We start from the raw sequence: 25,597 nt of genomic DNA, 5'->3' as shown, positions 1-25,597 counted from the left end.
CTGCCCTCAGCCCTCGGCCCCTTTCTGCCCTCAGTCCTCGGGCCCTTTCTGCCCTCAGTCCTCGGCCCCTTTCTGCCCCTGCACAGTAATAATGTTCCCCAGAATCTTCTCATTATATGTTTCCCCTTAAAATTTCTAGTAATTGTATTATTACAGCAGATTCTTTATGATGTTACATCTTCATCCTCTCCCCATTCAGGTCCCTACAATATCGGATCCTCTCAGTGGAGATCTTCTATAGAAGAGAATTCTCCTGATTGCCCCGTGAAGGATGGATATGGACAGGGACAAGATGGCGGAGAGGATATTACATCTCACCCTAGAGATCCTCTTCCGGCTTACTGGAGAGGTGAGAGATTCTGATGACGTCACATTACATCATTCTTATCTATGGGAATAACAGATGGACAGAACTGGAGAGGTGAGGACTCTGGAAATGTCTGGAGTGAGATTTCTTACTGTGTCTCTCCATAACCAGGATTACACAGTAGTGAAGAAGACCTCTAGTGAGCGCTGTCAGGCCCCTGTATCTGAGGGATGTGGAAGACCCCTGAGCCCAATCCCGGGGCCTCCACCTCACCCCCGGATACATGAGGACATCAATGACCAGAAGATCCTAGAACTCACCTACAAGATGATTGAGCTGCTGACTGGAGAGGTGACACTGCTGGGAATGCTGGGACATTATACAGTAACATTATGAAGGGATCTGGGGATGACGGTATCATTGTGTGTGTCAGGTTTCTATAAGGTGTCAGGACGTCACCGTCTATTTCTCCATGGAGGAGTGGGAGTATTTAGAAGGACACAAAGATCTGTACAAGGACGTCATGATGGAGGATCCCCGGCCCCTCACATCACCAGGTAATAGACAGGACTAAATACACACGGCCTATACTTACCTGTATGTAAGGAATGAATTCAGTCCCTGTATGTGTCTCCTCCAGGTCTATCCAGTAAGAGGACAACACCAGAGAGATGTCCCCGTCCTCTTCTCCCACAGGACTGTAAACAAGAAGATCCCGATGTTCATCAGGATCATCAGGTAGATGGAGAGAAGGTGCCATGAAATCTCCCTATGATGTGTAGACGGCTGTGAAGGTCTTGTGCTCAGTCTTGTTTTATCCTCCAGTATTATATGTGTTATACTTGTGTAATGAGAGCGGTGGAGATGGCAGGATTAGAGCTGATCATAGATGGGACTTCTCCATCTGTCTGTGACTTTTACAATATTTGTTTCAGGGTGAAGATCTGACCCATATTGATACTACAGAGACATATGTGTGGGATGATGAGTGGTTTAAAGTGGAAATTCCTACAGATGACTACCCAGGTGAGCAGTGACCACTAAATGCAGAGAAGTCACAGATTCTTCTCATTCAGCAGCTGCTACAATGTGGGACTAAAAAGAATGAACAAAACTTATTATCCTAAAAATAAGGTTTAAGAGGTTTCCTGCACATCCTAGACTCGGATAATGTACAGTTAATAATGGAATGAATACATATCACATAAAATCAGGGCCATATTTACCACTAGGCATCGGAGATCCAGTGCCTAGGGTGGCAGGTCGCGAGGGGCGAGAGTTAAAAAATATATATATATATATATATATTACAGTGGGGAGAAAAATATTTAGTCAGCCACCAATTGTGCAAGTTCTCTCATTTAAAAGATGAGAGAGACCTGTAATTGACATCATAGATAAACCACAACTATGAGAGACAAAATGAGAAAACAAATCCAGAAAATCACCTTGTCTGATTTGGCAAGATTTTACTTGCAAATTATGGTGGAAAATAAGTATTTAGTCATCTAAAAACATGCAAGATTTCTGGCTGTCACAGCCCTGTAACTTCTTTAAGAGGATCCTCTGTTCTCCACTCATTAGCTGTAGTAATGGCACCTGTTTGAACTTATCAGTATAAAAGACGCCTGTCCACAACCTCAAACAGTCACACTCCAAACTCCACTATGGTGAAGACTAAAGAGCTGTCAAAAGGACACCAGAAACAAAATTGTAGTCCTGCACCAGGCTGGGAAGACTTAATTTGCAATAGGCAAGCAGCTTGGTGTGATGAAATCAACTGTTTGAGCAATAATAAGAAAATGGAAGACTTACAAGACCACTGATAATCTCCCTCGAACTGGCGCTCCACGCAAGATCTCACCCCGTGGAGTCAAAATGATCACAAGAACGATGAGCAAAAATCCCAGAACTACACGGGGGACCTAGTGAATGACCTGCAATAGAACTGGGACCACTGTAATAAAGGCTATCATCAGTAACACACTACGCCGCCAGGGACTCAGATCCTGCAGTGCCAGATGTGTTTCCCCTGCTTAAGCCAGTACATGTCCCGGCCCGTCTGACATTTGCTGGAGAACATTTGGATTATCCAGAAGAGTATTGGGAGAATGTCATATGGTCTGATGAAACCGAAGTAGAACTGTTTGGTAGAAACACAACTTATCATGTTTGGAGGAGACAGAATACTGAGTTGCACCAAAAGAACACCATACCTACTGTGAAGCATGGGGGTGGCAACATCATGCTTTGGGGCTGTTTCTTTGCAAAGGGACCAGGACGACTGATCCGAGTAAATGAAAAAATGAATGAGGCCATGTATCATGAGATTTTGAGTGAAACCTCCTTCCATCAGCAAATGCATTGAAGATGAAATGTGGTTGGGTCTTTCAGCATGATAATGATCCCAAGCACACCGCCAGGGCAACAAAAGAGTGGCTTCATAAGAAGCATATGAAGGTCCTGGAGTGGCCTAGCCAGTCTCCAGATCTCAACCCCATAGAAAACCTTTGGAGGGAGTTGAAAGTCCGTGTTGCTCAGCGATAGGCCCAAAACAGCACTGCTCTAGAGGAGATCTACATGGAGTAATGGGCCAACATACCACCAACGTGTGCCATCCTTGTGAAGACTTACAGAAAATGTTTGACCTCTGTCATTGCCAACAAAGGATATATAACAAAATATTGATCCTAATTTGCAAATAAAGTCTTGCCAAATCAGAGAAGATGATTTTCTAGATTGGGTTTCTCATTTTGTCTCTCATAGTTGTGGTCTACCTATGATGTCAATTACACCCAAATCTCATCTTTTTAAGTGGGAGAACTTGCCCATTTGGTGGCTGACTAAATACTTTTTTCCCCACTGGTGTGTGTGTGTGTGTGTGTGTGTGTGTGTGTGTGTGTGTGTGTGTGTGTGTGTGTGTGTGTGTTAGTTAGTGAGAGAAATAAGTACTCGATCCCTTGCTGATTTTGTAAGTTTGCCCACTGAGAAAGACATGAACAGTCTATAATTTTAACGGTAGGTTAATTTTAACAGTGAGAGATAAAATATCAAACATAAAATCCAGAAAATCACCTTGTATAAATTAAATCTATTTGCATTTTGCAGAGAGAAATAGGTATTTGATTCCTCTGGCGAACAAGACTTAATACTTGGTGGCAAAACTCTTGTTAGCAGCACAGCAGTCAGATGTTTTTTGTAGTTGATGATGAGGTTTGCGCACATGTCAGGAGGAATTTTGCTCAACTCCAATTTGCAGATCATCTTTAAAACATTAAGATTTTGAGGCTGTCGTTTGGCAACTCGAAGCTTCAGCTCCCTCCATAAGTTTTATCTCGGATTAAGGTTTGAAGACTGGCTAGGCCACTCCATGACCTTAATGTGCTTCTTTTTGAGCCACTCCTTTGTTGCCTTGGCTGTATGTTTTGGGTCATTGTCGTGCTGGAAGACCCACACATGACCTATCTTTAATGTCCTGGCGCAGGGAAGGAGGTTGTCACTTAGAATTTTATGGTCCGTAGCTCCATCCATTGTTCCATTGATGCAGTGAAGTAGTCCTGTGCCCTTAGCAGAGAAACACCCCCAAAACATAATGTTTCCACCTCCATGCTTGACAGTGGGGACGGTGTTCTTTGGGTCATAGGCAGCATTTCTCTTCCTCCAAACAAAGAGCTCAATTTTTGTCTCATCTAACCACAGCACCTTCTCCCAATCACTTGCAGAATCATCCAGGTGTTCATTGGCAAACTTCAGATGTGGCAGATGCACATGGGCCTTCTAGATCAGTGCGACTTTGTGGGCACTACAGGAATTTAAGCCATTACAGTGTAATGTGTTACCATTGGTTTTCTTGGTGACAGTGGTCCCAGCTGCCTTGAAATCATTAACAAGTTCTCCCTGTGTAGTTTTAGGCTGATCTCTCACCTTCCTCATGATCCTGGATACCCCATGAAGTGAGATTTTGTAACATACCCCTGATCGATGTCGATTGGCAGTCATTTTGTATTTCTTTTATTTTCTTACTATTGCACCAACAGTTGTCTCCTTCTCACCCAGCGTCTTACTTATGGTTTTGTGGCCTATTCCAGCCTTGTGCATGATTTTGTCCCTGACATCCTTAGGCTATGTGTCCACGCTGCGGATTTTGCGCGGATTTTGCCGCGGATTACCGCGAATTTTCCGAAAATCTGCAGCAGCGGCACTTCCAAGCCATTTCAATGGCATTTTGGAAATGCTGTGTCCATGCTGCGGATTTTTCCGCGGCGGATTTGCCGCGGATTTTGATCCGGAAAAATCTGCAGCATGTCAATCATTGTTGCGGATTTTGGTGCGGATTTTGGGTATAGAATGGGGAAAAAAAAAAATCCGCGGCAAATTCGCGGTAATCCGCGGCAAAAATAAGGTGCAGATTTGCCGCGAAAGTCGCGGATTTTCATGCAGAAAAATCCGCAGGTACATTCTACCGTGGACACATAGCCTTAGAAAGCTCTTTGGTCTTGCCCATGTAGAGGTTAGAGTCTGACTGATTAATTGAATCTGTGGACAGGGGTCTTTTATACAGTGACAATTTACGACAGCTGTATGTAAGACAGCTTGAATGCAGGTAACGAGTTGATTAGGAGCATCTAAGTCGTCTGTAGGAGCCAGTACTTTTAATGGGATCAAATATTTATTTGTTACTGCAAAATGCAAATTTATAATTTATAAAATGTGGTTTTCTGGATTTTATTTGTGATATTCTATCTCTCACTGTTAAAAAGAACCTACCCTTAAAATTATAAACTGCTCATGTCTTTGACATTGGGCAAACTTACAAAATCAGCAAGGGATCAAATAATAATTTACCTCACTGTATATGTACACTGCTCAAAAAATTAAAGGGAACACTTAACCAGCCAAATATAACTCCAAATTAATCAACCTTCTGTGAAATGAAACTGTCCACTTAGGAAGCAACACTGATTGACAATCAATTTCACATGCTGTTGTGTAAATGGAATAGACATCAGATGGAGATTATTGGCAATTATCAAGACACACTCAATAAAGGAGTGTTTCTGCAGGTAGGGACCTCAGACCACATCTCAGTACCAATGCTTTCTGGCTGATGTTGTGGTCACTTTTGAATGTTGGTTGTGCTCTCACACTTGTGGCAGTATGAGACGGACTCTACAACCCACACAAGTGGCACAGGTAGTGCAGCTCATCCAGAATGGCACATCAATGCGAGCTGTGGCAAGAAGGTTTGCTGTGGCTGTCAGCGTAGTGTCCAGAGGATGGAGACACATCCAGGAGACAGGCCAGTACACCAGGAGACGTGGAGGAGGCCGTAGGAAGGCAGCAACTCAGCAGCAGGATCGCTAACTCCGCCTTTGTGTAAGGAGGATGTGCATGTGTCTGCACAAATGGTTAGAAACCGACTCCATGAGAATGGCTTGAGGGCCCGACGTCCACAGATGGGAGTTGTGCTCACTGCCGAACACCGTGCAGGACGCTTGGCATTTGCCACAGAACACCAGGATTGGCAAATTTGCCACTGGTGCCCTGTGCCCTTCACAAATGAAAGCAGGTTCACACTGAACACATGTGACAGACGTGACAGAGTCTGGAAACGCTGTGGAGAGCAATCTGCTACCTGCAACATCCTTCAGCATGACCGGTTTGGCAGTGGGTCAGTAATAATGTGGGATGGCATTTCTTTGGAGGGCCGCACAGCCCTCCATGTGCTCGCCAGAGGTAGCCTGACTGCCATTAGGTACCGAGATGAGATCCTCAGACCCCTTGGGAGACCATATGCTGGTGCGGTTGGCCCTGGGTTCCTCCTAATGCAGGACAATGCCAGACATCATGTTGCTGTAGTGTGTTAGCAGTTCCTGCAACATGAAGGCATTGAAGTTATGGACTGACCCGCCCATTCCCCAGACCTGAATCCGATTTGAGCACGTCTGGGACATTATGTTTCACTCCATAAACCAACGTCATGTTGCACCACAGACTGTCCAGGAGTTGGCGGATGCTTTAGTCCAGGTCTGGGAGGAGATCCTTCAGGAGATCATCTACAACCTCATCAGGAGCATGCCCAGGTGTTGTAGGGAGGTCATACCGGAACGTGAAGGCCACACACAACACTGCGCCTCATTTTGACTTGTTTCCACTTTCATTTTGTCTTGTTTTAATTTTGACTTGTTTTCATTTTAATTTTGTGTGTGTCTTCAAATCCAGGCCTCCATTGGTTAAAACATTTAATTTCCATTGATGATTTTTGTGTGATTTTGTTGTCAGCACATTCAACTTTGTACAGAACAAAGTACTCAATAAGAATATTTCTTTCATTCATTCATTCATTCAGATCTAGGATGTGTTATTTCATAGAATCATAGAATGGTAGAATTAGAATGGACCTCCTGGGTCATCTAATCCAACCCCCTGGTCAAAGCAGGATTCCCTTTAATTTTTTGAACAGTGTATATGTGTGTGTGTGTGTGTGTGTGTGTGTGTGTATGTATGTATGTATGTATGTATGTACCATATATATATATATAATTATTAGGCAAGTTGTATTTTAGAGGATTTTTTCATTATTGATCAACAACTATGTTCTCAATCAACCCACAAGACTCATAAATATCAAAGCTTAATATTTTTGGAAGTTGGAGTGTTGTTGTTTTTTTTAGATTTGGCTATCTTAGGAGGACCTCTGTTTGTTCAGGTAACTATTACTGTGCAGAATTATTAGGAAACGTAATGTAAACCAAATATATTCCCATCTCACTTGTTTATTTTCACCAGGTAAACCAATATAACTGCACAAAATTTAGAAATAAACATTTCTGACATGCAAAAACAAACCCCAAAAAATTAGTGACCAATATAGCTACCTGTCTTTATGATGACACTCAACAGCCTACCATCCATAGATTGTCAGTTGCTTGATCTGTTTATGATCAACATTACGTGCAGCAGCCACCACAGCCTCCCAGACACTGTTCCGAGAGGTGTACTGTTTTCCCTCCCTGTAGATCTTCCATTTTATGAGGGACCACAGGTTCTCTATGGGGTTCAGATCAGGTGAAAAAGAGGGCCATGTCATTATTTTTTCATCTTTTAGACCTTTACTGGCCAGCCACGCTGTGGAGTAGTTGGATGCATGTGATGGAGCATTGTCCTGCATGAAATCATGTTTTTCTTGAACGATACCGATTCTTCCTATACCACTGCTTGAAGAAGTTGTCTTCCACAAACTGGCAGTAGGTCTAGGAGTAGAGCTTCACTCCATCCTCAACCCAAAAATGTCCCACAAGTTCATCGTTGATGATACCAGCCCATACCAGTACCCCACCTCCACGTTGCTGGTGTCTGAGTCAGAGTGGAGCTCTCTGCCCTTTACTGATCCAGCCTCTGGCCCATCCATCTGGCCCATCAAGAGTCACTCTCATTTCATCAGTCCATAAAACCTTTGAAAAATCAGTTTTGAGATATTTCTTGGCCCATTCTTGACATTTTATCTTATGTTTCTTGTTCAAAAGGTGGTTGATTTTCAGCCTTCCTTACCTTAGACATGTCCCTGAGTGTGGCACACCTTGTGCTTTTTGATGCTCCAGTAACGTTGCAGTTCTGAAATATGGCCAAACTGGTGGCAAATGGCAACTTGGCAGCTTCACGCTTGATTTTCCTCAATTCATGGACAGTTATTTTGCGCCTTTTTCATGCTTCTTGCAACCCTTTTGGCTACTTGCCATAAAATGCTTGATTGTTCAGTGATCACGCTTCAAAAGTTTCGCAATTTCAAGACTGCTGCATCCCTCTGCAAGACATGTCACAATTTTGGACTTTTCAGAGCCCCTCAAATTTCTCTTCTGACCCATTTTGCCAAAGGAAAGGAAGTTGCCTAATAATTAAGCACACCTTATATAGGGTGTTGATGTCATTACACCACACCCCTGCTCATTACAGACTTGCACATCACCTGATTTACTTAATTGGTAGATGGCCCTCAAGCCATATACAGTCATATGAAAAAGTTTGGGCACCCCTATTAATGTTAACCTTTTTTCTTTATAACAATTTGGGTTTTTGCAACAGCTATTTCATTTTCATATATCTAATAACTGATGGACTGAGTAATATTTCTGGATTGAAATGAGGTTTATTGTACTTACAGAAAATGTGCAATCCGCATTTAAACAAAATTTGACCGGTGCAAAAGTATGGGCACCCTTATCAATTTCTTGATTTGAACACTCCTAACTACTTTTTACTGACTTACTAAAGCACTAAATTGGTTTTGTAACCTCATTGAGCTTTGAACTTCATAGGCAGGTGTATCCAATCATGAGAAAAGGTATTTAAGGTGGCCACTTGCAAGTTGTTCTCCTATTTGAATCTCCTATGAAGAGTGGCATCATGGGCTCCTCAAAACAACTCTCAAATGATCTGAAAACAAAGATTATTCAACATGATTGTTCAGGGGAAGGATACAAAAAGTTGTCTCAGAGATTTAAACTGTCAGTTTCCACTGTGAGGAACATAGTAAGGAAATGGAAGAACACAGGTACAGTTCTTGTTAAGCCCAGAAGTGGCAGGCCAAGAAAAATATCAAAAAGGCAGAGAAGAAGGATGGTGAGAACAGTCAAGGACAATCCACAGACCACCTCCAAAGACCTGCAGCATCATCTTGCTGCAGATGGTGTCAATGTGCATCGGTCAACAATACATCGCACCTTGCACAAGGAGAAGCTGTATGGGATAGTGATGCGAAAGAAGCCGTTTCTGCAAGCACGCCACAAACAGAGTCATCTGAGGTATGCAAAAGCACATTTGGACAAGCCAGTTACATTTTGGAAGAAGGTCCTGTGGACTGATAAAACAAAGATTGAGTTGTTTGGTCATACAAAAAGGCGTTATGCATGGAGGCAAAAAAACACTGCATTCCAAGAAAAGCACTTGCTACCCACAGTAAAATTTGGTGGCGGTTCCATCATGCTTTGGGGCTGTGTGGCCAATGCCGGCACCGGGAATCTTGTTAAAGTTGAGGGTCGCATGGATTCAACTCAGTATCAGCAGATTCTTGACAATAATGTGCAAGAATCAGTGATGAAGTTGAAGTTACGCAGGGGATGGATATTTCAGCAAGACAATGATCCAAAACACCGCTCCAAATCTACTCAGGCATTCATGCAGAGGAACAATTACAATGTTCTGGAATGGCCATCCCAGTCCCCAGACCTGAATATCATTGAACATCTGTGGGATGATTTGAAGCGTGCTGTCCATGCTCGGCGACCATGAAACTTAACTGAACTGGAATTGTTTTATAAACAGGAATGGTCAAATATATCTTCATCCAGGATCCAGGAACTCATTAAAAGCTACAGGAAGTGACTAGAGGCTGTTATTTTTGCAAAAGGAGGATCTACAAAATATTAATGTCACTTTTATGTTGAGGTGCCCATACTTTTGCACCAGTCAAATTTTGTTTAAATGCGGATTGCACATTTTCTGTTAGTACAATAAACCTCATTTCAATCCAGAAATATTACTCAGTCCATCAGTTATTAGATATATGAAACTGAAATAGCTGTTGCAAAAACCCAAATTGTTATAAAGAAAAAAGGTTAACATTAATAGGGGTGCCCAAACTTTTCATATGACTGTACAGCTTGGAGTAGGACAACATGTATAAAAAGTATCATGTGATCAAAATACTCATTTGCCTAATAATTCTGCACACAGTGTAATATATATGTTTTTTTTATTTAAAAACACGTCCCTCCCCAGACTCCGTACGAAAACTGGAGTCTGCTGGGGCGGGGGGTGGGAGAGATGGTGGTCCAAGAATTAATTTGTATTTAGCATCTTTAAGATGCTAATACAAATCAACCTCTGGAGCTCCACTGACCCCGGAAGAGCAGATACAATCAGCTACCTGGCCCGGCGTGCTCACTGATGACATCAAGGACAGCGCAAGGAATTTACCTCATCATGCTGCCAGCGTTTCTATGGATAACCATTGAGGAGGAGAGGTCTCCGGAGCAGGTAAGCACTCATCCTATGCGAGAGCATTGGATGCGACTTGTTAATGACCCTCGGCACAGGCTCAGTTGCGAGCATGAGCTGTATGTCATGCAACTGTGATATGATCTTACTATCGGATCACAGCTGTGGAGGAGAGGGAGAGAGTGATCTTTCCATCTTTTTTATTGTCATCCTGTACGTATAGCGCACTGCAGTGGGATGACATCCGGGTGCAGTCCGATGTTTCATTCGCACCCATACACTTGTATGGGTGCGAGTGATACAAAACTCGCAGACCATTGCAGCATGCTGTGATTTTTTTTTCCCTCAATTCGATTAGGACTGAGAAAAACTTGCAGATGTGAGCTGCAGCATTATCTTTCATGGGGCCACGTGTAATGCGAGATTTTTTCTTGTTGCACTTGTGAGTCAAACGCCAGTGTGAACGTACCCTTATACAGGATTGCTCACTTTGCCAAGCGCTCCTGTGTTCACTTCATTCAACAACCTTAAACAGTTAAAAGAAGCTCAAAAGACTGACTATATGACCAGTAAGTCATTTTTACACTGCTGGGCATAGATCCAGTGTTTTCAGAGTTTATCGATTTTTCTGGTGGGTAAAGGAGCAGATATGTCTGAAAAAAATGTTGTGTGCACCCTTATTATGACTTACCAGTAGAGGGCGTTACAAATTAAAGTGCCCAGGGCAGCATGAATGCCAACTACGGCCCTGCATAAAATGATGCGTTTTGTGAATCCAAACCCTGATATGGAATTAACATGGAAAAGTACAAACTATCGCAAAATTAAACACCTGTTTCATTAAAATAGATGTATATAAAGTGGATCTAAAAAGTGTGCACACCCCTAAAGAAAAAATGCCAGGTTTTTATCATTTAAGAAATTCTATTCTACCAAGATGAATATTTTCAGAACTTTTTCCACCTGTAATGTTGCCCATAATATGTACAAATGCATGGAGAAACAAAGTGAAATCTTTTGAATGGAAAAATAAAGAGCTAAAATAATGTAGTTGCATAAATTCGCACACCCTTAAACTAATACTTTGTTGAAATAACCTTTTGAATGTATGACATCATTCATTCTTTTTAGGCCGGAGTCTATCACACTGCACATCTAGAATTGGTGATCTTTGCCCATTCTTCCTCGCAGTAGCGCCACATCTGTCAGATTGTGAGCCATCTCCTGGGTATAGCGCCCTCTTCATCTCATCCACAGATTTTGTATTGAATTTAGATCTGGGCTCTGGTTGGGCAATTACAGAACTCTCATATTCTCCTTTTGAAGCCATTTGTTTGTTGATTTGTTGGTCAGATATGACTGTTGTGCAGAAAGGTGAAAATCCTCTAAAGCATTTTAGTAGAGGCCTGAAAGTTTTGTTGTAAAGCTGACTGATATTTGGAACTCATCATTATTCTTTCCACCTTGAATAATGCCCCAGTTCCAGTTGCCCAAAAAAACTGCCCCAAAAACAATGCTGCCTCCACTATGCTTGACTGTGGGTATGATGTTCCTTTAGTGATGCGCATTCCAAATAACCTTTGGAATTATGGCTCAAAAGTTCAACCTTGGTCTCATCAGACCATAACATGTATTTAAACATGCTTCTCACAGACTTGATGTAGGTTTTGGCGAAACATATCCCAATTTAAATGTTTTTCTTTGTAAAAAAAAAAAAAAAGCTTTCACCCTACCAAACATATGAAGAATACGGAAGATTGTTGTCACATGCAGAACACATCAAGTACTGGCCAGAAATGTATGCAGGCCTCTTGGTAGTAAGACCAATGTTTTTCTTTTCTGCACATCAATTTTTGAAGGACGTCCAGTTCTAGGTAATGTCACTGATGTAACAAATTTAAGCAACTTTTTGATGACCGTCTTCATAGTGATCCATGGTTTATGCTCCATGGTTTATCTACTGACTTGGAAATGGTTTTATATTATTCTCCTGACTGATAGCTTTCCACAATGAGATCCCTTTGCTGTGTTGTCAGCTGTTTATGCACTGTGGCTTTTACTGTAAAATGCAGCAAAGAAAGTGTCAGAAAATTCCTCCAGGAACAGCAAAACTATATGGGGGTAATCATATCTCTTATAAATGATGGCGGATGTGTACTGACTACTACTTATGACAAGAGCAAATGTGATTGTTTAATTCTGAACACAACCACATCCCCAATTATAAGAGGGTGTTTACACTTTTGCAACCACATTATTTTAGTTTTACTTTCCCCTCAAAATGATTGGCCCATAATTTATTCAATTAAAAAACAAAACTGTTCAAAAAGCTCTGAATTTGTTCGTTTTTTTTTTTGTTTTTTTTACAGGGGAATGTAAACTTTCTATAGTTATTCTATATTTACTGTAGTTTTTACCTGCGCTTTTTAGGTGGGGAGTGAAGATGGAATATGTGCAGTTTGTAGTAAATTGTACACAAATCCCTGCTTTTGATTTCTTAGTGTTATCTGTGCAAATCCACTGTGTTTTACGTATTGTGAGACTGTGACCGGGGTTATCTATGACGGCCGGTATGTCTCGCCCCGGTTGTGCTCACTCCATGATAGAAAGTAAATCCACTCCAGGGTTAATGCTGTTTCCCTACAGGCTGAAGGAAGGGTTAAATGGAAAGAGGAACAAGGGCAGGTGTGCCTGGTGTGAGGGAGTGAACACAACTCCCTGAGTTCTATGCCAGAGAGGCCCATGTGTACTGTTGTGGACTTTTGTTTTTGGATATTAAACCGTGTGCTGTGACCCTTGGTGCCTGGATCCCGTGTCTTCTGCTGCGCAGCCGACAACGCTACCTCACATATGGTGGAGAATCGGCGGGCATGCCAGCCCGGTGAGGTATAGCTTCCATTTCTGGTGACCCGGTAGCACATGTCCTGGATTCAAGCGGCTATACTACAGCCCAAACCCGGCAACGCCATGGAGGACATACTAAGGCAGCTGGCTCAGGCCAATGCACAACAGCAACAGACTAATGCACACCTGCTCCAGGCGGTGGATCGTCAGCAAAAATCCTTGCAATTGCAGGAACAAAGGCACCAAGAACAGATGGTTCTCCTGGCCAAGTCGATCCGTGCCGGACCGGCAGCAACAACCCCGGGACCGGGTAACGACGGCAGCGTCCGGAAAGCGGTGAGACAAGCGTTGCAAAAGATGACCCCGGGGGATGATGTGGAAGCGTTCCTGGCGGTGTTTGAGCGGGTGGCCGAGCGGGAAAAGCTGCCGACCCCCCAGTGGGCTGAGGTATTGTCGCCCTATCTGACGGGGGAACCCCAAAAAGCGTACCTGGACCTCTGTACCGAGGACGCCATTGACTATGCGACCCTGAAAGCCGAAATACTGGCTCGGTTGGGGGTGAATACCTATGTACGGGCTCAGCGGGTTAATCAGTGGTTCTATGAGGAAGCCAAACCCGTACGCTCCCAGGCCTATGACTTGTTGCATCTTGTAAAAAAGTGGTTGCAGCCTGACACTCTGAGCCCGGCGCAAATGGTGGAAAGGGTAGTAGTTGATCGTTTTGTGCGCACTTTGCCCGTCATCATTCAACGGTGGGTAGGACAGGGTGACCCAAGTACCCTGGACCAATTAGTGTCTCTAGTAGAGCGGCATGTGGCTACGCAGGACTTGATACGGGACACTGAGACTTTGCGTACCGCCCGTCGGTCCGGCCCCTCCAAGCCTAGGGCCAAGGACCCACCGCTGACAACGGTGCAGGAGTCCGCTACCGTCCCGTCTGAGGCTGCGCCCGCCGTTTCTGAGGTCCGGAAGGTTCTGTACCCTAAACGACAACTTGTCAAGGGGGTTTCCTTCCCTATTAGATGTTGGCGGTGCCAGCGGGTGGGACATATGGAAGCCCAGTGTCCACTCACCACGGAGCCCATGGATTGTGGGGTTACCCGGCGGGGTTCAATGTATGCTCAGGTGGTGTGTACCGCTGACCTGGTCTCCCCAGAGACTGAGCCCCACTTGTGCCAAATACAGGTGAATGGATGTCCGGTTACAGGATTGTTGGATTCCGGAAGCTTAGTGACCCTTGTGCGATCCACCTTGAGGGCTAAAGTAAAGGCTACAGGACGTACCGTGGGGGTGGTTTGCATACATGGGGACCGCCGAGACTATCCCACGGGGATTGTCACCATCACAGCACCTTGCGGTCAGGTGCAACATGAGGTGGGACTTATTAACACTCTTCCCTATGACGTGATCCTAGGAAGGGATCTGCCCTATTTTTGGACTTTATGGAAGGGACCTCCTAAGTCCCCTCAGATATTGGTCAGTCCGGGACCTGAGCCCTACAATCCTGAATCCGGGACGCCTGCCGTAGGGGTCCCCATGATAGGGACTGAATGTGAACCCGATAGGTCGCCCCTAGAGGTATTGGCAGGAGAGGCTGAGACGGTCGAACCCATCCCGGAGTTGGAGGCGTCCCCGGATACGTTTGGGACAGCCCAACTCCAGGACCCTACATTAATACATGCCCGGAGTCGGGTGACAGTAGTTGACGGGGTGGCACAGCTGCCCGGTGCCCCGGTAAGGTACCCCCATTTCGCTCTTAAGCAGGATTTACTCTACCGGGTAGATGAAATACGGGGCGTGGGGGTAGAGCAGTTGGTGGTGCCCCAGCCGTATCGCCGGCGGGTCCTCGACTTGGCTCATAAACACCTGATGAGTGGCCACCTAGGGGTCAAGAAAACGCAGGAGCGAATATTGCAAAGGTTCTATTGGCCCGGGGTCTTTGGGGAGGTAAAACGGTTCTGCGAAACTTGCCCGGAGTGTCAGCTTACCGCACCCCTGACCCACTTTCGCAGTCCGTTTGGTACCGTTACCCATTATAGAAGTCCCTTTTGAACGGATAGGGATGGATCTGGTGGGGCCCCTCGTAAAGTCTGCTCGAGGGCACCAACACATCCTAGTGATCGTTGACTATGCCACCCGGTATCCAGAGGCGATACCTCTCAGACATACTGCGGCGAAGCTTATAGCTCGGGAGTTGTTTGCTGTGTTCTGCCGGGTGGGGTTGCCCAAGGAGATCCTTACGGATCAGGGGACCCCCTTCATGTCTAAAGTGACCAAAGAGCTATGCCGTCTACTCCAGATCAAGCAGTTGCGCACGTCTGTGTATCATATCAGACGGATGGGTTAGTAGAACGATTCAATAAAACCCTGAAAACCATGCTCAAAAGGGTGATCTCCAAAGACGGGAAAGACTGGGATATGCTTCTTCCCTATTTGATGTTTGCCATCCGAGAGGTGCCCCAGGCATCCACGGGGTTTTCGCCTTTTGAATTGTTATACGGGCGACATCCCCGGGGATTGTTGGACCTGGCAAAGGAAACATGGGAGCAAGAGCCCACCCCCCATAAAAGTGTGATTGAACACATTTTAGGAATGCAGAACCGCATAAGCGCGGTCATGCCAATTGTGAAGGAGCATTTACAGGAGGCTCAGGCCGCGCAAAGCGGCCGCTACAATAGACAAGCCACCGTGCGGACCTTTAAACCCGGGAATCGGGTGTTGGTATTAATCCCCACGGCGGAGAGTAAATTCCTGGCTCAGTGGCAAGGACCCTACGAGATAAAGGAAAGAGTCGGGGTGGTCAACTATAAAGTATTGCAGCCCGGTAGGCGGAAACCTGAACAAATATACCATGTCAACCTATTAAAACCTTGGCAGGAACGGGAAAGCCTGATGGTTGTTTTTTCCCCATCTCCCTCCTCTTCAGGTCGTTCACATCCGGCTCCAGCGACCTCCGGAGAGGACGAACCGGAAGTAAGGATTGGAGAAGCCCTCACCAAAACACAGAGGCGAGAGGCCAGACGGTTGGTTCAGCAGAACCCCGATGTCTTCTCCGAGCTGCCTGGTAGGACCAGTCTGATACGACATGATATTGTCACCGAGCCCCACCTGAAGGTACGCCTGAAGTCATACCGCGTGCCAGAGGCTCGAAGACAAGCCATATCAGAGGAAGTGAAGACAATGCTACGCCTGGGGGTCATCGAGAAATCCCGGAGTGAGTGGGCTAGTCCCATTGTCCTAATACCAAAACCCGATGGCTCCTTAAGGTTCTGCAATGACTTTAGGAGATTGAACGAAATATCCAAGTTCGATCTCTACCCCATGCCCCGGGTGGATGAGCTGATAGGCTGGGACAGGCGCGATATTTCACCACGCTCGACCTGACCAAGGGGTACTGGCAGGTGCCACTGACGGAGTCCGCCAAGGAGAAAACCGCTTTTGTTACGCCGGAGGGTCTCTTCCACTATGTTGTCTTGCCTTTTGGGTTACATGGCGCTCCGGCCACATTCCAGAGGTTGATGGACTTGGTGCTGGAACCCCACCAGGCGTATGCATCAGCTTACCTTGATGACATCATTATTTACAGCTCCGAGTGGCAGACCCACTTGGAACAGGTACAAGCGGTGGTGGACGCGCTTCGAACAGCCGGATTGACAGCCAATCCCAAGAAATGTGCGTTGGGACTCACGGAAGCCCGCTACTTGGGCTATGTGATAGGCCAAGGAGTGATTAAGCCTCAAATTAACAAGGTTGAGGCGATCCAGAAGTGGCCTAGACCCCTGACCACGAGGCAGGTTAGGGCCTTCCTGGGTATCGTGGGGTACTACAGGAGGTTTGTAAAAGATTTTGCGGGACTATCAGCCCCCTTGATGGACCTTCTCAAAGGCAAGATGTCCGTCACGGTGCGCTGGACTCCGCAGGCCGAGGACTCCTTCCGGGCCCTGAAGGGGGTCCTATGCGGACAGCCCGTTCTTGTACACCCTGATTTCCGGAAGGAGTTCATAGTACAGACTGACGCCTCTGAGGTCGGCCTGGGGGCAGTGCTGTCTCAGGTGGTTCAGGGGGAGGAACACCCCGTCACCTTCTTAAGTAGGAAGCTCACCCCTCCCGAGCGGAATTATAGCGTAGTGGAGAAGGAGTGCCTGGCGATTAAATGGGCCTTGGAGTCCCTACGCTATTACCTGCTGGGACGGCAGTTTCGCTTGGTGACTGATCACTCTCCACTGGTCTGGATGAGGTCCGCCAAGGAACGGAATGCCCGGGTTACCCGGTGGTTCCTTTCTCTACAGAACTTCCGGTTTACGGTTGAACACCGGGCCGGTAGGTTGCAGGGCAACGCCGATGCCTTGTCCCGCGGCCCGTGTTTGATGGCGGGAGTTCAACCCCGCAAGCTTGAACTGAGGGGGGGGTATGTGAGACTGTGACCGGGGTTATCTATGACGGCCGGTATGTCTCGCCCCGGTTGTGCTCACTCCATGATAGAAAGTAAATCCACTCCAGGGTTAATGCTGTTTCCCTACAGGCTGAAGGAAGGGTTAAATGGAAAGAGGAACAAGGGCAGGTGTGCCGGGTGTGAGGGAGTGAACACAACTCCCTGAGTTCTATGCCGGAGAGGCCCATGTGTACTGTTGTGGACTTTTGTTTTTGGATATTAAACCGTGTGCTGTGACCCTTGGTGCCTGGATCCCGTGTCTTCTGCTGCGCAGCCGACAACGCTACCTCACAGTATCTTCAGAAATCTCATGCTCTCGCTACAAAGGAACGTTGTCTAAAGATTATTGGAAAGTGACAATTTATAGATATATTTAAGAAATGCCTAAATATTACAATAGTTCCCACTACATTATGTCCCTCAGCCTTGATCAGGAGACCGATATGTCACCTATTATGTCACCTTCTATGAACATTCAGTTGGCAGAACTTGCTTATTATGGATGTACTTAGTGGATTTACTTCTGACTTTTTTTAGAAATGGGCCTGAGGTCTTTTACACTGATCAATAATGTTTTACTATTCCTCCATTTTTTTACTTTATATTAGAATTACTATTCTAATATAGTTACATGCTTAAGAGCAGTTGGGGGCAGAATTTAGGTTCACCTCTTGCCGTGGCCGGGAGAAGTATTTCATTAAGAGAAGCATTACTCGTCAGTCACAGTCCTTACTGCTTCGGTGCTTATCTCCGATCCTTCTGTACTTGACTGCAGCCATAATGTGGCATATACACCATGTGAGCGCTGCAGCCCATCACTGTCCTCACAGTATATGTGATGCAACAGTCATGTGTGATTTCAAGCTCTTCATCACAGCAGCCAAATATAGACTAAAGGGGGCTTTACACGCTACGATATCGTTAATGTTTTATTGTCGGGGTCACGTTGTTAGTGACGCACATCTGGCGTCATTAACGATATCGCAGCGTGTGACACTGACCAGCGACCTTAAGCGACCTCAAAAATGGTGAAAATCGTTCACCATGGAGAGGTCGTCCCCAACTCAAAAATCGGTAAGGGTTGTTTATCCATGTTGTTCATCGCTCATGCGGCAGCACACATCGCTGTGTGTGACACCGCAGGAGCGAGGAACGTCTCCTTACCTGCCGCCGGCCCCAATGCGGAAGGAAGGAGGTGGGCGGGATGTTACGTCCTGCTCATCTCCGCCCCTCCGCTTTGATTGGCTGGCCGCTTAGTGACGTTGCGGTGACGTCGCTGTGATGCCGAACGTCCCTCCCCCTTGAAGGAGGGATTGTTCGGCAGTCACAGCGACGCCGCCGACCAGGTAAGTACGTGTAACGCTGCTGTAGCGATAATGTTCGCTACGGCAGCGATCACAAACAATTCAATGCGCGTCGGGGGCGGGTACTTACACGCTCGATATCGCTAGAAATTGCTAGCGATATCGCTACCTTGTAAAGCCCCCTTAAGACTGGAGAAGAGCGATAAATTGATAGCCCTGACATGGCAATGGAGTTAACAGGAGAGTAATGCTTATATTAATTTATCACATTCTCCCTTAGGCTAAGTTCACACACTGCATTTTTTTGACGCTGCATTTTTGTGTGTTTTTTGCGGCAAAAAAACGCACAAAACCGCACCCGCGGCAAAAACGCATCCGTTTTTACCACGTTTTTTGCTGCGTTTTGCTACGTTTTTGCTCAATGCGTTTTTATGCGTTTTTTTATCAGTGAACAATGCCATTAAAGATTGTTGAAAAAAAGAAAAAAAATCTGATATCATTTCCTTCTTCAATATGTTCTTCATTCTCCACTAGTGTATGCAGCAGAGCAGACAGCTGCAGAACTACAAGGCTCAGCATGCTCCATCCAGGACTGTATGCTGGACAGAGAGGCAGGGGGAGCAGAACTACAAGGCTCAGCATACTCCATCCACTAGTGGATGCAGGAGAGCAGACAGAAGCTGCAGAACTACAAGGCTCAGCATCCTCCATCCAATAGTATATGCAGGAGAGCAGACAGCAGCTGCCGAACTACATGGCTCAGCATCCTCCATCCAGGACTGTATGCAGGATTTCTTTGCCCCCCAAAAAAATGACATGGGCTTCGCCATATTTTTCTATGCTAGCCGGGTACGGCAGGCAGGTTCGGGCTGCTCCCAACCCGCAGATGCCTATTTGTACCCGGCTGGGAACCAAAAATATAGGGAAGCCCTTTTTTTTTTTTTAATTATTTCATGAATTTCATGAAATAATTAAAAAAAAAAAAAAAATGACGTGGGTTTCGCCCAATTTTTGAGTCCAGCCAGGTACAACTAGGCAGCTGGGGATTGGAATCCGCAATGCAGGGTGCCCAAGCTTTCTGGGCACTCCCGCTGTGAATTGCAGTCCCCAGCCACCCCAGAAAATGGCACTTTCATAGAAGCGCCATCTTCTGGCGCTGTATCCAACTCTTCCAGCTGCCCTGATGCCGGGTGGCACGCTGGGTAATAATGGGGTTAGGGCTAGCTGTGTATTATCAGCTGGCCCTAAGCTCGAAATTCATGGTGTCACGACAATATTAAACATGTATGTAAAACACTGGTAATTTAAAAATTAACCTTTATTGTTTATCAATTAAAACGTTAGAAAACACCCAGACAAGTGATACCACAAAATAATTTAGCACAACGTACAAATTGGATGTACATAAGATGGACTCACAGGAGTTATTTTAAATTCCTTCACAATCCTCCCAGTCCAATCATGTGCATCCAAATAAAATTAAAATCAAAGTGACATTGTGCAAAACCGTTGTCCTCCCATAACTGCACTCTTGCCCCATGATTATTACTCTTTAGAAAGTGGCTACCTGCAAAAATGATTAATCTCAGGTCACAAAAAACACTGATATGTAATCGGGGAGGGAAAAAAACGGTTTAAGTGATAATAGTGCTCAAAAGTGCAAATAGTGCAATCAATGGTAGCAGTGGGATCTATGCTCACCGCCCACCCCACTGCCTACCAATGATACAAGTGTTACCTTACAAGGTACGGGGGGGGGCGACTCACAAAGCACCACACAATACCCCTTAGGTAACACCAGTGACTCAACGTCCTCCTTCCCGACGCGTTTCCTCAAAAGTGATTCATCAGGGGAAATGGAGGCTGTACTGTCAGAGGCATGTTGAGCTGAAAGAGTTTCTCTGGCTACCAGAGGAAACTCCAGTAATGCCAGGCCTGGATTCAGCTAAATGCATTACACTCAGGAGCTCTCACCTGAGCTCCGGAGTGCAGCTGAGACTGTACGGCGAGCTCCGAGTGATTCCCCGGCACTTGCGGTTCAGTTCATGACAGCTGCAGACAGGCCGGGCTGATCTCCAGTGCTCTCACCTGAACTCCGGAGATTAGCCCGGCCTGTCTACAGCTGTCATGAACTGACTGCAAGCGCCGGGGAATCAGTCACTCGGCGCTCGCTCGCTGTACAGTCTAGGCTGATGCATCAGTGCAAAAAAACAAACAAACAAAACAAAACAACTACACAAAAAACAAAACAACTACACACGTCCGTGCTGACTCCCGTCCGCCCGCTGCAGGAGCTGACGGTAATCAGCTAAAGCAGTCTCCTGACGGCATCAGCTGATAGCCGGCCGGGCGCTATAATCCAGCGTCACCGCAGACTTACGATCAGCTGATGCGTCAGGTGACCACATCAGGTGATCACCGCCAGGTCCTCACCGCCAGGTTCTGCAGCCATCGGACTTCCCCGGGAGCTGGCACACAGCCAGAGCGGTGGTGCCGGTACCGGTACCGGGAATAGGAGCTGGGAGCGGACATGGCACCGGGAGTCTGCAAACAGGTGAATATGAGATTTTTCTACTGTTCACTTTTGGTTTAGCAGCCGCTTCCACCTCCCGCCCGGACATTGCGCTGCACGGGAGCGGACATGGCACTGGCCGGGAGGTGGAGGCAGCGGTGGCGGTACTGGGAGGATTCACACTTCTGTGTTTACTGACAGAAGGAATCCTCTTCCTGTACATGTCACTTTACTACTCACCCCTTGCGTTTATAGCTGCATTTTTAGTCATAGAAACGCACTTAAATGCAGCTATATTTGCAATTTGCATTTTTCATTCCGTTTTTGAACATCTCATTGAACTCAATGGGTGGAAAACGCAGTGAAAAACGCAAAAATAATTGACATGCTGCGTTTTTGTTGGCACCAAAAACAACGCAGCTAAAAATACCCGCTGTGTGCAGACAGCAAAAATGAAAACTCATAGACTTTGCTGGGGAAGCAAAGTCATGCAGTTTTCTGAGCACAAACGCACCTGAAAAACACGCAAAAACTCAGCAAAAAACGCACTGTGTGAACTTACCCTAAATCCTTTTTTTTTGACAATTTGCCATTCAAGTTTTACACTTTCTACAATGTCAGAGCTTCTTCATAGATAATTGTACTGCTCCTCCGTTCTGCAGTAAAATACACATGGCTGTAAAGCATTGTGCCGGATAGAGTCTCCCCCGCCCCTAATAGTACTGACTGACAGGCTCATTTATGATTCTCCACTGAGGGTCTTACTTCAAAATAGTGGTGACCGACACTTAGAGACATGAACCTAGGAAGATGTTGAATTCAACACTGAATTGGAAAACTGCTAGAGCCGATCCTGGTGGCCTGATATCATTATGTAGTGGTCCTTGCTCTCTGGTCTTCTATTAGAATGTGAATTGTTTTGTCACCAATACCTTAGTGAATAATCACATTTTACAACATAAGTTACAATTTAATGGATATTTGATATAGTTAGAAAAAAAGTATTTCCATTTAATATTATTGAAAAAGTAATGAAAGCGTTATTCTTGGCAGGTGACTGTACTAGAAGCTCAGAGGGACATCTGACATCTTCAGACTTTCAATCATATGATCTTGATGTGCCACAAGAAACATATGAAGAACATTGCATTATCCCAGCTGCATCCTTAGTGCCCTACAGCAAAGATCTACCATCTGATCCTATTAAACAGGTCCTATCTCCTGATTCATCAAAGGCTATTAAGGAAAATGAAAGTCACAGAAAGGATGTTAGAACTATCAAAGGACAGAAGACATTTTCATGTTCAGATTGTGGGAAATATTTTAATTGTCAATCAGAACTTGTTGTACATCAGAGAAATCACACAGGGGAGAAACCATATCCATGTCTAGAATGTGGGAAATGTTTTGCAAAGAAATCAAAACTTGTCATACATCAGAGAACTCACACAGGCGAGAAGCCATTTGCATGTTTAGACTGTGGAAAATGTTTTAACCAGAAATCTATTCTTACTACACATCAGAGAACTCACACAGGGGAGAAGCCATTTTCATGTTCAGAATGTGGGAAATGTTTTGCCGATAAATCAACTCTTCTTACACATCAGAGAACTCACACGGGGGAGAAGCCATTTTCATGTTCAGAATGTGGGAAATGTTTTTCAGGTAAACCAAAACTTGTTAGACACCAGAGAATGCATGCAGGAGAAACACCATTTGCATGTTTAGACTGTGGAAAGTGTTTTAAACACAAAGCTGATCTTATTGTGCATGAGAAAATTCACACAGGTGAGTTACCATTTTCATGTTCAGAATGTGGGAAATTTTTTTCAAAGAAATCACATCTTGTTACACATCTAAGAACTCACACAGGGGAGAAGCCATTTTCATGTTCAGAATGTGGGAAATGTTTTGCAAATCAATCAAATCTTGCTAAACACGAAAGAATTCACACAGGGGAGAAACCCTTTTCATGTTTAGTATGCGGGAAATATTTTGCAGATCAAACAAGTCTTATTAAACATCACAGAACTCACACAGGGGAGAAGCCATATTCATGTTCAGAATGTGGGAATTGTTTTGCAGATAAAACAACTCTTGTTAATCATCAGAGAACTCACACAGGGGAGAAGCCATTTTCATGTTCAGAGTGTGGGAAAGATTTTAATCGGAAATCAAGTCTTCGTTTACATCAGAGAGTTCACGCAGCTGAGAAACCATTTTCATGTTCAGAGTGTGGGAAAGATTTTAATTGGAAATCAAGTCTTCATTTACATCAGAGAATTCACACAGGGGAGAAGCCATTTTCATGTTCAGACTGTGGGAAAGATTTTTATCGGATAGGAAGTCTTCATTTACATCAGAGATTTCACACAGGTGAGACGCCGTATTCATGTTCAGAGTGTGAGAAACGTTTTGTGTGTAAATCACATTTAGTTGAACATCAAAAAAGTCACATAGGAACGAAGTCACATCCATGTTGAAATTGTGAGAAATAGTTTTCTTTCAAAACAACTTGTGTTAAACAATAAACAACTTGCATAGGTGACAAGTAATTTTCAACCCAGAATGTGGACAATGTTTTATTTGAAAGTAAAATTATTTTTATCACAAATTAAGACTTGTTACACATATGAGCTGAAGTGATATTCATGTTCTAAATTTAAGTAAAGTTTTTCCCTCTAAATATATCTAAGATCCCTAAAAATTACAAAATAGGATGTCTTTGAAGCCCTTTGCCCCAAGGCCTATTTTCACCTTCTTGACCCAGCCAAACTTTTCAATTCTGACCAGTGTCACTTCAAGTGGAAATAACTCTGAAACATTTCTGCATATCTTAGTGATTCTGAGAATGTATTTTTTCGGAACACATTGTACATCATGTTAGTGGTAAATTTAGGTTTTTATGATTTGCGGGGTTTTTTCTTGTTTTTTTTTAAACATGAGATTGTTGTTGTTTATTGAAACTAATAAAAAGATTTATTTTCCAATCTTGACACGACAAGATATGCCTTTACCTATATTTCAGGCAGGTGGGTGGAGGACAAGGATTACAATAGTTTCCTTTATAGTGAGACCTAAGCCACACGCCGAGAAAAACAGTGTGAGTGGAGTACGATAAAACATCGCATTCCACTCGGACCAATTTTAGCCTGTGTGTCAGCGCACATGAGCGATTATTTTCTCAGCCCTAATCGGACCAAGAAAACAATCGCAGCATGCTGCGATTGTAGTACGAGACTCTTTCTCTCGCACCCATTCAAGTGTATGGGGCGAGAGAAAAATCGCACTGCACTCGCGGTATACCGGTGTACCGCGAGTGCAGAGCAAGAATTGCAATAGCCGGCTACGGAGGAGAGAGGGAGATAAATCCCTCCCACCCCTCCGCAGCGCCGGCCTGCCCCCCGCAGCTGAGGTCCGCTCGCACAGTCTACCTCAGTCGCAGTGATACTAGCATGACACTCGGCTCTGCTGTAGTGCCAGCGTGAGACGTATGTCATGTGAGGATCGCACTAGTGCCCCGTGTGGCCCCAGCCTTAATGTACTACTCGGAGGTCAGCAAATAAAAGGCATCCGAAAAAAGGCTTCCATGTGTCACAAGTGTCTTACACAAAGATGTTGAGTTTAATAATTACAACTATAATCTGTAAAGGGGAAAATTAAATACGACAATAACACAAACAACAACAATAAGTGCATACACTTTACTATTATCATGTAACAACTACTTGTCGAGGCAAGGTGGGGGAACCCATCTCTCTCCCAACCAACTTAAGCTATTACTGGTGCCATCCAGTGTCCATTCACTGATTTTGAAGGTAGGATTCTATTATTTTTAGCCGCATGAGACCCCCTTAGCTTTATCTTTATTAGTAGGGAAATAATATTCATATGGGGATTTTGGTGCCTCCATGTCCCTCTTAACCCCTTTTATAAAGTGCCTAATTTGAAGGTACTTCAAATACTCTTTTGCTGATACTAAATGAGTTCATTAAACTAGAAAATTGGATTATTACATTAGATTGCATCATGCCACCCAGTTTTGTTATACCTTTGGATATCCATTCCTCTAAGTTAATAGATGTGATAAGGTATTTAAAGGTTATTGGGATTTCTTTTAGCCTAAAAGGTACCTACACTTCCCCCTATATTCTAGTTCACCAATCTAATAATTACAGAAGTAGTAGCTGTCACGGTGAGTG

The 25,597-nt window shown here is 44.8% G+C and overlaps 2 protein-coding genes across 2 annotated transcripts; both read left to right on the top strand.

Moving 5' to 3' along the window:
* Positions 1–203: 203 nt before the first annotated feature.
* On the top strand, positions 204–703 carry LOC142313005 (oocyte zinc finger protein XlCOF29-like). Its single transcript, XM_075351991.1, has 2 exons — positions 204–349; positions 479–703. The coding sequence occupies exons 1-2, from the start codon at positions 272–274 to the stop codon at positions 701–703; spliced, it is 303 nt and encodes a 100-aa protein (XP_075208106.1). The 5' UTR covers positions 204–271.
* A 42-nt stretch (positions 704–745) lies between these two features.
* On the top strand, positions 746–24,312 carry LOC142312326 (uncharacterized). Its single transcript, XM_075351256.1, has 4 exons — positions 746–864; positions 948–1,045; positions 1,243–1,333; positions 22,449–24,312. Exons 1-4 carry the CDS (start codon positions 780–782, stop codon positions 23,876–23,878), a joined length of 1,704 nt encoding a protein of 567 aa, XP_075207371.1. The 5' UTR covers positions 746–779; the 3' UTR covers positions 23,879–24,312.
* The last annotated feature ends 1,285 nt before the right edge of the window (positions 24,313–25,597 follow it).

Source organism: Anomaloglossus baeobatrachus, chromosome 5 (genome assembly GCF_048569485.1).
Source record: "Anomaloglossus baeobatrachus isolate aAnoBae1 chromosome 5, aAnoBae1.hap1, whole genome shotgun sequence".
Lineage (NCBI taxonomy): Eukaryota > Metazoa > Chordata > Amphibia > Anura > Aromobatidae > Anomaloglossus > Anomaloglossus baeobatrachus.
Note: the sequence above shows the minus strand (reverse complement) of the source record. Positions and strands in the feature narration are given on the sequence as shown.

What these genes read in the sequence shown, in the direction of transcription:
- LOC142313005 (XM_075351991.1), top strand. Translation starts at nt 272, where the DNA reads ATGGATATGGACAGGGACAAGATGGCGGAGAGGATATTACATCTCACC. An exon ending in TCTTCCGGCTTACTGGAGAG is followed by an intron (nt 350 to 478) that starts GTGAGAGATTCT and finishes CTCCATAACCAG; the next exon opens with GATTACACAGTAGTGAAGAA.
- LOC142312326 (XM_075351256.1), top strand. Translation starts at nt 780, where the DNA reads ATGGAGGAGTGGGAGTATTTAGAAGGACACAAAGATCTGTACAAGGAC. An exon ending in CCGGCCCCTCACATCACCAG is followed by an intron (nt 865 to 947) that starts GTAATAGACAGG and finishes TGTCTCCTCCAG; the next exon opens with GTCTATCCAGTAAGAGGACA. An exon ending in ATGTTCATCAGGATCATCAG is followed by an intron (nt 1,046 to 1,242) that starts GTAGATGGAGAG and finishes TATTTGTTTCAG; the next exon opens with GGTGAAGATCTGACCCATAT.